Source organism: Squalius cephalus, assembly GCF_949319135.1.
Source record: "Squalius cephalus genome assembly, chromosome: 22".
Taxonomy (NCBI): Eukaryota; Metazoa; Chordata; class Actinopteri; order Cypriniformes; family Leuciscidae; genus Squalius; species Squalius cephalus.
In genome coordinates, this window is record NC_137143.1 from 4,449,550 (window position 1) to 4,467,542 (window position 17,993).

General features: G+C 38.6%; 1 protein-coding gene across 2 annotated transcripts in view; it reads left to right on the top strand.

Moving 5' to 3' along the window:
- The window catches only part of cpne5b (copine Vb), a 185,775-nt gene that overhangs the window by 53,350 nt on the left and 114,432 nt on the right, over nt 1–17,993 (top strand). For both annotated transcript variants that reach the window (XM_079857317.1, XM_079857316.1), the window contains exons 2-3: nt 3,833–3,873; nt 5,468–5,514. In XM_079857317.1, the coding sequence (XP_079713443.1) occupies nt 3,833–3,873; nt 5,468–5,514 (88 nt within the window). The remainder of the gene's footprint in view (nt 1–3,832; nt 3,874–5,467; nt 5,515–17,993) is intronic.

The following is a 17,993-nucleotide window of genomic DNA, read 5'->3' on the forward strand; positions in this document are numbered from 1 at the left end:
TAGTCTTGTTGTGGTTTAATATACACAGACACTATATACAGATCCTTTCCAAAAAATTAGAATATCATGGAAAAGTTTATTTATTTCCATAATTCCATTCAAAACGTTAAACTTCCATAGATTATAGATTCAGGGCCCACAACTTAAACGATTTCAAGTATTTAGTTGTTTATTTGTACATAATTTGGGCTTCCAGCTCATAAAACCCACGAAAACAGGATTTCAAAAAATTTGAATATTACATGAAATCACACAGTAATTACACAGTGATACCATGGTCATTGAACCAGGTTTTGGTTCTTTTGGCAGTGTGGGCCGGTGCAAATCCTGCTGGAAAATGAAGTCAGCATCTCCATAAAGCTTGTCTGCTGAAGGAAGCATGAAGTGCTCTGGAAATGTCCTGGTAGACGGCTGCGTTGAGTGGACAGCACAGTGGACCAACACCAGCCGATGACATGGCTCCCCAAACCAACACAGACTGTGGAAACTTCACACTGGACTTCAAGCATCTTGGATTGTGTGCCTCTCCATTCTTCCTCCAGACTCTGGGACCTTGGTTTCCAAATGAGATGCAGAATTTGCTCTCATCAGAAAAAAGGACTTTGGTCCACTGTGCTTTATTAAATCCAGAGTCAACGCAGCCGTCTACCAGGACATTTCCAGAGCACTTCATGCTTCCTTCATTTCCCAGCAGGATTTGCACCTGAATTATGGAAATAAATAAACTTTTCCATGATATTCAAATTTTTTGGAAAGGGTCTGTATATCGTGGTATATATCGGCTACAGTGCTCCTAGTAAAAAAGTTAGTCTGGAGCCCCGCGCTTAAGGACACGGAAGCGACTGAAAGCAGCTGCCTATTAGTGGGTACCGAATATACCCGGTACTCAGTACTACTGGTACTACAGAAATGCTGGTATCGTCACATTTGAAAAAATTCAGTACCGACTTGGTACCGAAGCACCGGTACTTTTGACAACACTAGTGCCTACGACACGCCACCACCTGGAGGAACCGTCTGAGACTCTCGTCCAAAGCCTGTAAGTTCACGTTATCCATGGCAGCAATGACCCAGCGCTCATGCAGAAACTGTGCTCATTGTCCAATTCCGCCCTAGGGACGTCGAAGGTCACAGCTCAGGCATTTGGTCAGGCGATGTCCACTTTATTTATTCTTTATTTTGGATTTTGGCGATGTCCAATTCTGTGGTCCAGGAGCGCTACCTATGCGTCCACCTTAAGCTTTCTCAATGCCCCATCTTCCAAGAAGGCCTATTCAACGACACTGTGGAGGACTGTTGCCCTACAGTCGTGGAAAAAAAAAACAGACGCAGTCGCGGTGCACATCCTTGCACTCAATAGTCGAGGAAATGCAGTAGTTAGGTGGAGGCAAAAAAAAAAGTCTTTCTCAACTTTCACTGACCGATACTATTGTGGGCCTTTGAAGAACGGTAGGTGTCTCAACACCTTATGGCCACCTGGATCAGGAAGCAAAGCTTTCTATATGGCAACACCGGCTCCGCCTCACCACAAAGTACCTACCACAGGTATGTCGAAAAACTTTTGTTTCATTGGTGCCCCTCTGGTAGAGATTGGATGTGTGGCTAGTGCTTCCAACCCTGTTCAGTTCACCAGACGCCCGCTCATAAATCGCCTAGGTGGTTTACGCTCACGTCGCATGTTGCATCTCACCCGCCATCTCCTCCTTTGGAGTCAGTAGCGACTGAACTCAATCACACAACAGACGTGCTCTCGTGATGAGTGAGGCTTCAAGGAGAGTGGAGACTCCTTCCCCAGGTGGTCCAGCTGATTTGGAGTTGATTCGGCGAAGCACATGTGGTCCTGTTCGCTTCCCAGGAACCCTCCCATTGCCTGCTGTAGTATTCCTTGTCCGAAGCTCAGCTCGGCACGGACGTGCTGGCACACAGCTGGCCCCAAGGCCTTCGCAAGTATGCATTTCCCCCAGTGAGTCTAATTGCACAGACGTCGTGTAAAGGATGGAGGATAAAGAACAGGTTTTGATGGTTGGCCAGTATGGACTTTGTTCTCGGAGCTCATGCTCCTTGCGAAACCCCCTTTCTGGTGAATTGCAGGGAGGACCTTCTTTCTAGGGGGAGGGCACAATTTGGTACCCACGCCCAGACCTCTGGAACCTCCATGCCTGGCCCTTGGACAGGAGTTTGAAAAGACCTATGTGGACAATCACCTACGGTGAATAGTGGCATCTGTTTGCAGATTGGTGTTCTTTCTGAGGGAAGACACACAGAGATGCACATTCAGATCAGTGCTTCCTTCTTGCAGAAGAGGTGGCTGTCCCCTCCGCCTTAAAAGTGTGTGTGGCTGCTATAGCGGCACATCACAATACAGTGAATGGTAAGTCCTTGGAAAAGTCATGACCTGATTATCAGGTTCTTTAAGAGGCACCAGGAGGTTAAGTTCTCCAAGGAGAAGGCGGTGCTGCTAACTTAAATTGTCACACTGTAGAGCCCTGTTTTAATATGAGCCAAACAACAAGAGAAAAACAGAAAATCACTTTTTGAACCACCTGCCCTGACAGAGAGCAAACACCTTAGCAACAAAAAAACATGTCTGATAATTACTGTTGGTTAAAAAAAAGTTTGGGTAGGATGTACACGAAGATCTGCTGCAATTAGAAACAGAGATAACAATCTACCACAGTTCCACAGATAAATAAAAATCCACATAGTACTGTAAACATTCGCTGCAAAACTCTTGTTTGGTCTCTAGAGTGTAGTCCAGTCTCTGGTGTGGGAGTATGTGACAGTTTCTAGTTTCTGGATGAATGAATGTTACATAGAATAACAGAAACTTTTGTGAACTTGCACAAAAAGTACTGTAGTGTACATGGTGCAGTCATGGTATTATATAATACTATGGTACTTCGATATATACCATGGTACTTGATGATTATCTTATGATGCTATTCACAGGGTACGCTAATGTGATTAAAAGAATACCATGTTACTATCAAAAACAAACTTGAGATTTCCATGGTAGATGTCCACATTAAACTAAATGCTGGTTTACTGGCTGCAAACCAAATATACATATGAAGATTTGCCATTGATCATGTGATTTTTGATTGGCATGTCCTCATGATTATTTTATAAAACCATTATAAAAGTTCATTTTAAAAGTAAATTAAGCTGTCATTGTTGCAGTTTTTTGTTAGTATATTCCAGTATCTGATTTGTGCTCTTGTTTTTTTGGTGTGTGTTGTTTTTTTTTTTTTTTTTTTTTTTGTAATCAGGTTTCAAGTTTTTAAAATACATTTGCAAACCTCTTCTTATTTGCATACTTGGGTGGTTAGTAAACTTGGCTATTGGATTGATTGGACAACAGTGTTATTTTAGTATTATTTGTACTCTATTATAGTTTGTTTTTTTGGATTAATTTTAATATTTTTAGTTTAATTTAATTTTAGTTTAATTTTTAGTTTTAATAAAAGCTTGAACATCTATTGAAAAACATAAAAGAAAAATATAGTGGAGCATTTGCCATCACATTGTGACATTTTTAACCTTTTAGCTCACATGTTGAAAGTGGCTGATGTAGTTCAAATGACAAATGTGATGTTATTTATTAAATGCTTATGTTTTATTGTGTTATTTATGTTATGCTTATGGAGCCTACAGTCAACACTTTGTCTTGAAACGTTATCCTGATATCTGCTTTTGTGGAATTCCAATAATACAGTTTAATGAAATTGTCAAAAAGCCTCTTCAGTAAAGCTTCAAATGTCAGTGTGTCACTGATAGCGTTTAATCAAGCTGTCAGAATTATACTGATCTTGTTTTTTTTCTTTCTCTGCAGGAATCTTTTAGACAGAGACACGTTCTCCAAATCTGATCCACGTGAGTACAGCCAATGGAAGATTGTCTTTTCATTTTATACTCTTTCTGCATTAATTAGCGACCCCCACTCGTTTTCTTCTTGATCTCCTGTCTTTCGCTTCTCGTCAAACACCAGCGTGATTCTGATGAGTTCTTCTCATCTGCAAAGCTCTGCGTGTATCCGATTATCCTGAATGAAACATGAACTCAGAATGGCAGCAAATTCTCATCTGCTGGAGTGGTAGACAGGGAGTTATAATAAAGGAATAGTTCACCCAAAAATTTTTATTTAGCTCAGCTTCACAACATTTTCAAGTGCCCTAATATACTTTTTCAAAAATTACCCTTCATGCAGCGCGTAATATAGCTCTTTTAGAGCAGAGTAGACCAATCACAACAGACTGGGCCATCTGACCAATCAGAGCAGAGTAGACCAATCACAAAAGCCTGGGCCGTCTGACCAATCAGAGCAGAGTAGACCAATCACAACAGACTGGGCCATCTGACCAATCAGAGCAGAGTAGACCAATCACAACAGACTGGGCCATCTGACCAATCAGAGCAGAGTAGACCAATCATAACAGACTGGGCCATCTGACCAATCAGAGCAGAGTAGACCAATCAGAGCAGACTGGGCCATCTGACCAATCAGAGCAGAGTAGACCAATCAGAGCAGACTGGGCCATCTGACCAATCAGAGCAGAGTAGACCAATCACAACAGACTGGGCCATCTGACCAATCAGAGCAGAGTAGACCAATCAGAGCAGACTGGGCCATCTGACCAATCAGAGCAGAGTAGACCAATCACAACAGACTGGGCCATCTGACCAATCAGAGCAGAGTAGACCAATCACAACAGACTGGGCCATCTGACCAATCAGAGCAGAGTAGACCAATCAGAGCAGACTGGGCCATCTGACCAATCAGAGCAGAGTAGGCTCGTGGAAAGTAAGGGTTTAGAGAGACTGAATCTTCGAACACACCTTTTTCAGACTCTTTGAGAAGTGAGTCGATAGATGCTTGTAAACCTATTGTTGGAGAAAACTAAATTAGGAATCTTTAAAATAGCATAACAGGGGCACTTTAAAACCGTATGACTTTCTTCAGTGATACACACAGAAGAGAAATGCTGAAGAATGCAGCTTCTACATAATGAACATGAATAGGGATCACCATAAAAGTGTCATAAAGATACACATTATTAATTTTGCCAATGGTATTTTTATAAAAATAGAAATGAATTGAAAAAGTAATGAATTAAATGTTTCCACATTTATTGTTTTTCAATTAGTATTAAAATGATTGAGCATTTGGCAACATAATTCCATTTCTGTTTTCCTAATACCATTACAGAAGCAGACTCATTAAAATCCTTCTCTATCTTCTGTTAATGACGTCACTGATGGCAACCTTGATGTGTTGCACTTTAAGGCATCATGAATGGATGCATATCTAGATTGACAAGATTTTCAGTAAATAACAATTTTTATAGTTTCATATCTCATATCTGAAATGTTAATTTGAGAAGTTCATAATATTATTGTTTAATTTCTGTATTTTTGTATGTAAGCGAACAATGGCACTAAATGTTTGCTATTTTTGTCCCTTTTACAGTGTGCGTGTTGTACACTCAGGGTGTGGAGACCAAGCAGTGGAGAGAGGTATGTACACACACACACACACACACACACACACACACACACACACACACACACACACTCACACCTTGACTGTTCCCAGCTTGCATTGCTATGGTTTCATACGCTCTGGTGTTGTTGTCCAATCAGGCGTGTCGGTTCTCCCCGCACCAGCATGCGGTCAAGCGTCTGTCTGCTCTTCCTCTTCTGTACACCATCAAAACACCTCCAGTGTCTTATCAATAACAAGCAACACCCAGTTCAGCGCCTGTACATCAGCGCTCTGTTCTGTCTCGACCTGCTGCACAGAGCAAGGGTTGTTTCTCCAACAGTGTTGTTGTAGTGATGAGTCAGTTTCCGTACTTCCCAATTCGAGGTAATGAATCAGAAGAAGACTGTCCTGCTGGGTGCTGCTGTTCTGAACAGTGTTTTTCCCACTAGGTTCGTGATAAGAGCTGGTACTCTGTCATTTGGTCATTTTACCCTCTAAATAGCTTTAGAAGTATGATGCATATTATCTTTAATAGCATTAAAGATTTAAATAAGTAAGTGGTGCCACTGTTATCTTACGCCAGAATAGCTACATGGCTAAATCTGTGCGGCTTAACTATGTCCTCTATTGCAAAGACTTGTTTTCTCTCAATGACAGACCAAATATAGTAATCGAATACATTTTGACATTTGCCTCACATAACCAACTCAATATATGTATATGACTTTTCTGATGTCGTAAACTTGCTCAGTTCTTCACCTGGTACAGCACTGCACTTCAGATTCAGAGCGTTTGGGTACGAGTCCCTTGAAACATGATTCACGACACTCAATAAAAGAGCTCAACACTTGTAGAAGCAGGTGTGTCAACTGAAAGAAATTTCTGTCAGTAATCTTCAAAGAACAATTGGCTGGCTATCGTCTCATCCAAAGTGAACTAACTATCTTAAAGACTTTCTTAAACACAAACAGGAGTTTTTGTTATTGTGATTTTATATAAATGAGTTGATTTCCATGTTTTTAAAGTGCTCATGTATATCCATTAGAGCTGTCAATAGATTAATTGTTTAAATCACGATTAATTGCACACTTATCGTGAAATTAAGCATACGCAATTTAATATGTTCATTTGGTCATCATTTGCAGTATCCAGCAAAGTAAACCAAGAGATTGAAGGGTGATTCTCAGAAAACTGTATTTTCTACAAGCTTTTTTAGAGTTAATACTTGGAGACTCCAAAAGGTCACCAATGACCAAATTATATAAGGTGTCCATAATTCAGAAATTTATGCACACCAAAGCACCCATTAAAAAAACATTACAGAAAAAATCTTCTCAGAATTCATAGTGTATATCAGGGGCGGTTCTAAGGTCAGTGGATATTCGGGACTTTAGCACAAACTCAAATTGTGTATTCTTATTTAAAGGAATTCATTAATTATAAAAGCCATTTAAAGGTCCCATTCCATGGATTATTTTATTATTTTATAATGTTTCCTGGGGTGCCCTTATAATGTTAGTATGTTTTTTAGATCAAATTTTTTTATAATTTAGAAATAAAAGCCATTTTTCCTAGCCTGATTTCATCACCTGGTTTGAACGCTCTGTTTGAAGGGGCGTGTCTGCTGTGAGACTTCAATGTAAACGCCCTCTGCTGTGATTGGCTGACATGCTTGCATATGAAATATCTGGCATTACATGTGGAACTATCTGGAAAACTTTTACTATTACAGCTATTATACGTTTTTACTATTACAGCTATCGGGATTAACGAATCGTGAGAAGTTTTTTAAGTATTTAGATCTATTTCAATCACATAAAAGGTTGCAGTGATGAGCATTGAGCAGATGACAGTCTGTTGATCGCGTGAAAAAAGATCTTATCATTGCAACGCAGTTTCTGCTACTCTCACTAATGATTTCACCAATGCAAACATGAGGTATATAAATACAGTAAGAGCTTCGTTGTGCAGTGTAACAGCGTCATTGATTTCATAACGAGGTTTGGCAAGTGTCCAGATAAACTCGCGCTGTGTGATTGACAGCTTGGGCGATTGGAAAGGGATTGTTCTTTGATCGCTTTCTGTATATTAATCACAGTTTAAGTAAGATTATTTTCATCCTACTAAGAGAAACGATGTGAAGTTGATCGCTACTTCCATAGTAAATCACTACTTACCGCTTGCTGGAATATAGTTGAAATTGTCCCCTTCGTCAGTATGAAACGCTGAGAGAAGCCTGCTTGATATTATCCCAGGTTAGAAAAACAGTCCGTGGTGAAATGGACAGAGCAAACTAACAACTTCGAATTAATCTTTTGCGGTATCCGATTATAGATAAACATCAACCACGTCTGTTGACATTTCGCCATCAATACGCCTGTATTCCTGTGGGCGGAGGTTAGTCAAAACACGGTTTTAATGACGTCATTAAAGAAGGAAGTAGAGGGATGTAGTCCAATCCAGCCATTTTTTGTAGGCGACTTCTGTTAAATAAAATATCTCGCTTGGCATTGAACTTTGAGCTTTATAATTTTACAGATATTATTTATACTCTAACAACAACATTACTCACTAACTAAAGTTTGAAACATGGGATCACGAAGAACGGGACCTTTAAGGGAATAAAGAAAAAGAAAGGCTTATTGGATTAGTGAAATAACTTTTTGCAAATAATATTTTATTTTAAGTATGCATACATTCTCTACATGAGTCAAGGAAGTTAGCATATTTTCAATTCAAAAAGGCAAAATTTAAGTTGAGTAATTTGCGTCATCGGATACAGTCGGTAGTTGGACATTTATATTGTATTTACAAATATAAATGTTTATCTACTTACATTTTACTAGGCATTCGTTCACTGATAACACCCTTCTGTGAACAGTAAGTCCCACCTTCTTTAAAGGGGTGGTTGATTATGAGTTCACTTTTCTAACTTTAGTTAGTGTGTAATGTTGCTGTTTGAGCATAAACAATATCTGCAAAGTTACAATGTTCAAAGTTCAAAGCAAAGGGAGATTTTTTATTTTAAATAAATTTCTTTTTAAGGACTACAACAAACGGCTGGTAGGGACTACACAACATTCCTCCCGGGTTAGTGACATCACCAACCCTAAAATTTACATAAACCCCGCCCCCTGAACACGATTTATAGATTATCAAGACAGAATATGCTAATCAATGACTAGAAGATAACTACACATAAGCTAAATAAATTCATCAACTAAACATTCAGAAACGTCCTGTTGCTTCTACATGTTGTCACTTCTTCTTGAGTCTCTCCATCATTGTCTGAATCCGTTTTTGAAATTTTCAGTGCATGTCTGTGTGAGGTAAAATGACACAAGCTCTTGAAGCTCCGCCCCCTGTGCTGGGAGCAGCAGCTCATTTGCATTTAAAGGAACAGACACAAAACGGTGAGTTTTTGCTCACCCTCGAAAATGGACAATTTTAACATGCTATATAAAAATATCTGTGGGGTATTTTGAGCTAAAACTTCACATACACACTCTGGGGACATCAAAGACTTATTTTACATCTTGTGAAAAGGGCATTATACCCCCCCCCCCCCTTTAATCATTTTGACATTGATGAGCTAGAACACTGAACTTTTAGTCATCCTAACAACAAACAGAGCAGTGCGTAATGGAGTGCATCAGAGCAGCATCAAGAATATCAAATACATTGCAGTAAATCTCTTATTTGCATTTTAAAGGGATGGTTCGGAGTAAAATCAACCTAGGGTCCTTTGCACCATGACCTCGAGCCAAACACCCCCCCCAGAAGCCTTTTATCCCTTGGTTGAACATTATTAAAGTTAGAGCTTATTAAGAGATATCAGCCGAATGGCTTAGTGCAGGCGCTAATGGATCCTATGATGTATCTCGTAAATTACCCCACTAATAATGCCCAGAATGGTACCAAACTTCTACAAACTTCTACTTCATAAAACGAGGCACTGGAAAGTTTGTAAGTGCATCAGGAGTTTATTTAAATAACTCTTGCCTGACGGCTCATGCTACTGCTAACCCGCTCGTCGAGGTCACTTCTGTGATTTAGGAAAAGCACGTAAAAGTCCTGGCAGAAAGCGATGCATAAGGATGTAGTGTAACGACGCCCAGTTCCAGGAATGCACTAATACGACCGGGTTAGCGGTAGCATTAGCCATCAGGCAAGTGTTATTTAGGTAAACTCCTGATGTACTTAAAAACTTTCCAATGCCTCATTTTATGAGTACAGAACCTATTTATACTACTGTAGAAGTTTGGTACCATTCTGGGCATTATTAGTGGGGTAATTTACGAGATACATCATAGGATCCATTAGCGCCTGCACTAAGCCATCCGGCTGATTTCTCTAAATAAGCTCTAACTTTAATAATGTTTGACCAAGGGAAAAAAGGCTTCTGGGGGGGGGGTGTTTGGCTCGAGGTCATGGTGCAAAGGACCCTAGGTTGATTTTACTCCAAACCATCCCTTTAAGTTTATTGACAATAATAATGACAGTTTTGCGAAAGTGTTGAACTTGGTGAGCTCGCGCAAAACACATCTTAAGCACAGCGACTCATTTAAACTCCTCTGATTGGCCGATGCGTTCAACAGACATGTCTGTGATTGGCTACAATGCTCAACGCTGCAAAAGCACGTTGTAAGTACCTTTAATTAAAAGGGAAAAATATATAAAAAAACTGTAATATGCACTTTTCATGATAAAGTAATCGCGGCAGCTGTAATCTTATTCACATTTGTGTTTCTGATTAATTGTTTTACTCTATGAGAGAGACAAGGTAACAAAATATTCCAGGCTTTACTAAAAACACCCGGGGTTTAAGCTCCCTTAGCCCAGCCCTAGCGCCATCCCTGGTGTATAGTATGTGTACAGTGCAACAGCAAAGAGCTTTTAGACAAGTCACACTGAACAGGACCACATGGAGATGCCATAAAAACCCTAAACCAAACACCTTGACCTGACTGCATGTGCTAACTACAGTACACGCATCCATTCAGAATGATTAAACACAGCAACATACACATGACATATAAAAACATTATCCTGAATGTGTGTGGAAACGATGTGAATGCGTCTGTGGATAATTACAATGTGCGATCAGTGCATCGAGAGTGCACATACACATTTTTTTTTTTTGTGCATCAATATAACAGACTCACATGTGCAGTAAGTGCCCTATCTTGCACCCAGCGCAATTGACTTTGTACACCGACGCATGTATCATTTCTATTTTGCACCCGCGCACAGCGGACTTTTCCCTCCACAGACGCACGTCGGTAAATTAGGAAATGAACTTGCGCTCCCGGGGGCGGTTCAGCGCAAAGAGGAGGCGTGTTCCGGCGCAAACGTTCCCTGGTGCTAGACAAAAGGAATCGCCGGTGCAGCACAGATGTCTACTAATTAAAATATTTATTTAAGGTGCATAACAATAAATGACTAACGTTTCGATGTAAAGTTACATCTTCATCAGAGTCCTTGAGTTCCCTGGTGCTATTTTGCAGTTTCAGAAAACAATTCCAGGAAAAACCTTGTCTACAGTCAGTGGCGCGTTCAGATGCTATTTTAAGGGCACATGCTTGGCCATAATGTAGCGTGTGCACAACGTGCATAAACTTTGATTCTCTCATCTACACAGACGCAGCAGTTTTCATTTTTGCAAATCATACATTATTACAAGGAAAAATATTACCACACGAGGGAAATCATTGTGGTGTCCATGAAGATGTGAAAAAATAGGCATAAATCTAGCTTACACATTTACCCAAATTATTATATGCCTGTTTAACCGAAGCTAATTTGGGTGTGTTTCTCCATCCCCAATGTCACTTCTCTGTGTTTTACGGCCCTGACGAGAACGCCGGTCTCCTCGGCTGTGAACCGCTCCTGGCGTGCGTCTGGCAAATCCGCCGTTATAATAGCAATCCGCCATGGAATAAGCGTGCCTGCTCTTAAAGGGAATGTGAGATGACGCTCTGATTGGTTTATTTCACGTTACGCCCAAACCACACCTATGAATAATGAAGCTACTTCAGACCAACTCATTTTAGATTTGCGAGATCCGCCCACAAAGTTACTTGCGTTTCATGTTTGATACTTGCGTTTCAGATCATTATAATAGGGCCCTAAGTGTGTTATGACTCCTGTACGTCACTGTGATCGCCTTTATCTCGATTACAGTCGGCATCCATCGAAACTTCACTAGCGAGGCACTGGTTTGCTTTATCCAGCTGAGAAACGTAGCTTGCGTATCATCTGGCCAAACAGCGGTGACATTACATTAATGACGCAATTTCACGTGCTTCTGTAATTTATTTGTGTTAAATTATTTGGTTACACTTTATTTTACTGTACGTGTACTTGCAGAGTACTTACCCAAGAAAGTACTGGTAATATAAGGGAACTACATGAGTTAAAGTAAGGTAGGGGTGGGTTTAGGGTAGGTACATAGTTATAACCCAGTTATTGTATTTACTGTAAAATAAACTGTAAAATAGGACTGTAAAATAAAGTGCAACCAATTATTTTAACGCATTTATCGCATGTGTTATCTCTTTAATGCAGACAGCCCTAATATCCATATAACTTTCTTTTGTGTAACACAAAAGAAGATATTTTAAAGAATGTTCATGCTGTTCTTATGATAAAAGCATACAGACTAGGGATGGGACGGTATGAAAATTTCATATCACCAGGGCCTGAAGTTAACTTTTTTGACCACCAGCCACTGTGGCAGGTGGATTTAAAAATCCACCCGCCACAGTGACTTTTTACCAGCCAGTTTTTTTTTTTTTTTTTTTTTTTTTTTGCCTCATAAAAGGTGAAAAAAAAAGGAACTGCACAAACATTTGTTCTTTAACTTGTAAGAATACACATTTAAGTGCTGTCAAGTTATTAACGAGATCCATACAAGTAATAATAACTCTTAGAATACAGATATAGACCGAGTGCAGCTCGTACTATGTAAACAAATCACACGCGGCTGTGTTGATCGCTGGGCAGCTGTTAGTTACAGCGTTCAGGAACCGTTATGTTGCGAATAGCGCGTCAGGCGCGAATTTAGACGCATATTCGCGTTTGGTGCGTATGGCTGACTTCGTTTAAATGTCAAATAACAACAGTTGCAAAAAAAAAAAAAAAAAAAAAAAAAAAAAAAAAACCGCAAAGACCCAGCCACTGATCTATATAGAATGACCCAGCCGCTTTAGTTACTGTTGCTATGTCCGACAAGCTACACCGCGCTCACGCCAAACCATGATCTCACGCAATGAAAAACACATCGCGCAGCAGAGAGGAGGACACTGACAACACGCTGACAGACAAGACAGTCCTGGTTACTTTGAATTTAAACAAAGTATCAACGTTAAAATTTGGTCATTTTTAAAGAAATTTAGACAATAGGCTACCGTTTTTGTGGCTCTGTAATGTGTCTTTACAGATCGCTGTGGTGCCTGCTTGTGAACCGATCATCTCTTCTTTCTAGTTAATTTATAGCATAAAATAAACATGAATGAACATAAGAAGGAATGAAGTTTTAACTGCGGAAAGATGTCAGTAGGTCTACTCAGTACACTCCGTTTTTTCAAGTTCAAATCATCCAAAGTTGAACTCTCCTGACTGCTTTGTCGGACAAAAAAAAAAGGCGGATTCGGCGGATTGTGATTGGCCAGATAGCCGTCAATCAAACTCCCCGCGAAGGGTCGATTCTTATTGGCTACCTGCCAGTGTGGCAGGTAGATTGACAGTGTTACCCGCCAATTGCAGAATTCACCCGCATTTGGCGTGTGGTCGGGTGTTAATTTCAGGCCCTGCATATCACGATAATAGTGACCAAAATTATCGTGATTATCAATATTATCACGGTTTTGTTAAAACGAGATGAAAGTGTTCAAAATTAACTGATGCTCACACTGAAAACATTTCAACAAGTTCTATGTTCTATGCACATTTTTAAGTAAGATTCTATTCTGTGGCATTTCCTTCCTTTATAATGATCGTCGTCAATAGCAACGCATTATAACAGCGCCACATCCATGTATCGCAACGGACGCGCTCTCTCGTTTCATTCAAATACAACTTGCCGTCTTGCGTCTCCGTTTTTGATTGTATTGAAAATGAAATCAGAGTTGATTTATTATTTACAGAGTTTGATAATATTGTTGTGATCATCTTGTCTAGACGATTGTTTTGTATGCTGTACAAAATTAATTTATAAACAGGTAAGATTTAAAACATTAATCTGCCTTCCGTCATTCCTTCTTGAATAAAAAAAACAACAACATTGCGCGCTGAGCCTGCCTCAGCCTGTTGCTGGCTGGACAGGATTTACAGTGAGTTATTAAAATCGCGATAATCAAACACAGTTTTAATAATTCAATTTTAAACGATAATACTAACCGTCACTCAGTACATTTTATCGTGTTTTATAGTGAAACTGGTAATCGTCCCGTCCCTAAAACAGACGCTACAAACTTTTCATAAAGTTCATAGTGATGAAAAATCATCAAAAGAGCAGCTGAAATGTGGTCTATATGATTCATACGCTATATTCCAAGACTTCTGAAGTCATGCGATAAAATTGTTTTTTGAAAAATTCAGGACGGTAATCCCTAAAATATGTGACAAATTTCATTAGTTCTCACATGTCTTTTAAAGTGCCAAATGTGCCTCTGTGTGGATGCATGAATGATTTTTAGAGCTGTAGTGGGAGTGAAAGATTTTCAGTGAATTACTTCCATTTTAAATCTTCTGACTGAAATGTAAGGTCTTGAACCACATGAGTGTGTGTGTGTGTGTGTGTATATATATATATATATATATATATATATATATATATATATACATACATACAGTACAGGCCAAAAGTTTGGACACATTACTATTTTTAATGTTTTTGAAAGAAGTTTCTTCTGCTCATCAAGCCTGCATTTATTTGATCAAAAATACAGAAAAAAAATGTAATATTGTGATATATTATTACAATTTAAAATAATTGGTTTTCAATTTATTATACTTTAAATTATCATTTATTCCTGTGATGCAAAGCTGAATTTTCAGGATCATTACTCCAGTCTTCAGTGTCACATGTGACATCCAGTCTATCACATGATCCTTTAGAAATCATTCTAATATTCTGATTTATTATGAGTGTTGGAAACAGTTCTGCTGCCTAATATATTTGATGAATAAAAGGTTAAAAAGAACTGCATTTATTCAAAATAATTTATTTTTTTTAATATAAATCTTCTTTATTATCACTTTTTATCAAATTAACACATCCTTGCTGAATAAAATTATTGATTTAAAAAAAAAAATAAAGAAAAAAATTACTGACCCCAAATTACTGACCAGTAGTGTATATTGTTGTTATAAAAGATTTCTATCTTGAAAACATTTGCTTCTTTTTTTTATTCATCAAAGTATCCTAAAAAAGTATCACAGGTTATGAAAAAATATTAAGCAGCAGAACTGTTTCCAACTTTGATAATGAATCATCATATTAGAATGATTTCTAAAGGATCATTTGATAGACTGGAGTAATGATCCTGAAAATTCAGCTTTGCATCACCGAAATAAATGATAATTTAAAGTATAATAAATTGAAAACCAATTATTTTAAATTGTAATAATATATCACAATATTACATTTTTTTCTGTATTTTTGAACAAATAAATGCAGGCTTGATGAGCAGAAGAAACTTCTTTCAAAAACATTAAAAATAGTAATGTGTCCAAACTTTTGGCCTGTACTGTATATATATATATATATATATATATATATATATATATATATATATATATATATTGTAGTAATTATTAGAACTAGTATAAACCTCAATATAACCGCAACTGATAAAGAAATCACTGTTTTTCCGTCTGAATTTCATTTCTGATATGAAAAACAAACTCACACTTCTCAAAATGTTAAATACAACACAGAGGTCCTTGTATTAAAAAAAAAAGAAATTTCTCCTCCAGTGGCTTGTCCCCTGACTGTAACATATAAAGCTGAGAGCTGGAGCAGACCTCATTCACCGGCTGAATATTTGTAGAGTTTCGTGTAGGCGATGACAGCTCACCACAGCAATAAATCCTGGCACACTTCGCTTCTCAGCTGTCTATTTTTATAATCAGTCTGCTCATATTCTGAAGAACAGGAGAGACTGTCATTAAAGAGTTCAGGTGATCTGAATGAAAGGTTATTATTTGTGATTTTTGGATTTTGCTTAGAAGCTTTCATTTCTTGCTTATGTTATGGGAATCACAGATCACTTTATAATTGGATAAAACATGCAGGGACATAAACTTATATCAGTCTGGCCATGTTGTTGAGTTAAATTTCAGTCTTCAGGTATGATAAAGAGGTACTTTTGCCTTTTAACCCTCAATAATACACGCATTTGAACAACAGGAGATGATAAGTGCTGGTTCTGTTCACGGTCACTCTATCTCACACTATATAACACAGATACACTTTGCAGAACTGACAGGCATGGTCTCCTCAACTCATTTCTGTGAGGATCTTGACTGGTTTTCTGTACTGAGAAGGGGTTTTGGGCCTTTTTATTATATAGGCTTCAATGCTTTCATGACATCCTGCCCAGTGTCCATGCAATCCCTGCGCAAGAGCTTGCTTTCTGACAGAACCGTCACCTCGGGATGTCAAGTCCTGGAAGAGAATTGAATTCTCTGAGTACAGAAGTGTGAGCGTTAAAGATAGCTATAGTAGCTATTGTCGAGTTTTTCTTAAAAAAAGAAACCACACAAAAATCCATCATTTTATATAAATACTAAACCTTTATTTAAAGTTTTTTTTTTTAATGTATCCAGATGAAGACCCAGATGTGACAGATTTACATTGGGCATCAAGTGTATTGTACAAAAGTAACAAAATATCCTTAAAGTCTTAATCTGATTTTTGATTTATGTACCTTATATGTTGGCATTTTAACATCATAATAAAAAATTGTAAATTATATATAAAAAATAAAAAAAAATCATCCTTAAAGGGGGGGTGAAATGCTATTTCATGCATACTGAGTTTTTTACACTGGTAAAGAGTTGGATTCCCATGCTAAACATGGACAAAGTTTCAAAAACTAAGTTGTACGTTTGAAGGAGTATTTTTGTTCCAAAAATACTCCTTCCGGTTTGTCACAAGTTTCGGAAAGTTTTTTCGAGTATGGCTCTGTCTTACGTAAGATAGAGCGGAATTTCCTTATATGGGTCCTAAGGGCACTTCTCCGGTAAGATCGCGGGCGCGCGCGCACTCGTAGACCAGAGCAAGAGAGTGAAAGCAGTTCGCCATCAAAGCGCCCTGCCCGGCTTTTGGGAAGTCAATGTCACCAAAGAAGTGTGTTTTTGGTTGCCAGGGCAAGACAACCCTGCACAGATTCCCAAAGAACCCAGCGTTAAGGAACCCGTGGATGGAGTTTGTTTTCTTGAGCATAAACGGAGTTGTGTAAGACTGTTGTTCCCTGCATTTCGACGATGATTGTTTTATAAACAAAGCCCAGATCTACGGATTTGCAGATCGTCTAATGCTTAAGGATCGAGCAGTCACAATGATAAAGTTTCGCGGTCGTGCGTTGGAACGGTGAGTAAAACTGTTGAACAAATGTCTCTGTGTGTTGTTAGCTAGGCGGGTAAGCACATCTTTAGCTTCGCCCACACGGCCCGCCCCCAGCCGCTCGTTTTTTTCCGGAAAGACTCGGTACAGTCGATCTTTCAATTAAAAATATAATAAAACAAAAGACTTTTTGGAGATATGAAGGATGCAATATTACTCTATAGGTACTCAAGATTAACAGGAGATTGAGTGAAAATGAGCATTTCACCCCCCCTTTAAATTCGAACATGTAATTGTATTAATATCAGCAAGAACTACACAGGCCAACAAAATGCCCAATGATTAACATGATATAAGGGGCTTTCGCACCGGGTAGTGATAGGGACTGGGTACAAGGGATGGTTAGACTTTTTCATGTCAGATACCAATATTGATACTGCAGCCTTTGGTATCTGCCAATACGATACCAAACCGATACCAGTACTGCTTTTTTTCTTGATCAGTTTCTAATATCTAACTATATATCATTAACTACATATTAGCAATTTAATGGCTCCAGAAGACTTGGAATATAATGCACTATACACTCACCTAAAGGATTATTAGGAACACCTGTTCAATTTCTCATTAATGCAATTATCTAATCAACCAATCACATGGCAGTTGCTTCAATGCATTTAGGGGTGTGGTCCTGGTCAAGACAATCTCCTGAACTCCAAACTGAATGTCAGAATTGGAAAGAAAGGTGATTTAAGCAATTTTGAGTGTGGCATGGTTGTTGGTGCCAGACGGGCCGGTCTGAGTATTTCACAATCTACTCAGTTACTGGGATTTTCACGCACAACCATTTCTAGGGTTTACAAAGAATGGTGTGAAAAGGGAAAAACATCAAGTATGCGGCAGTCCTGTGGGCGAAAATGGCTTGTTGATGCTAGAGGT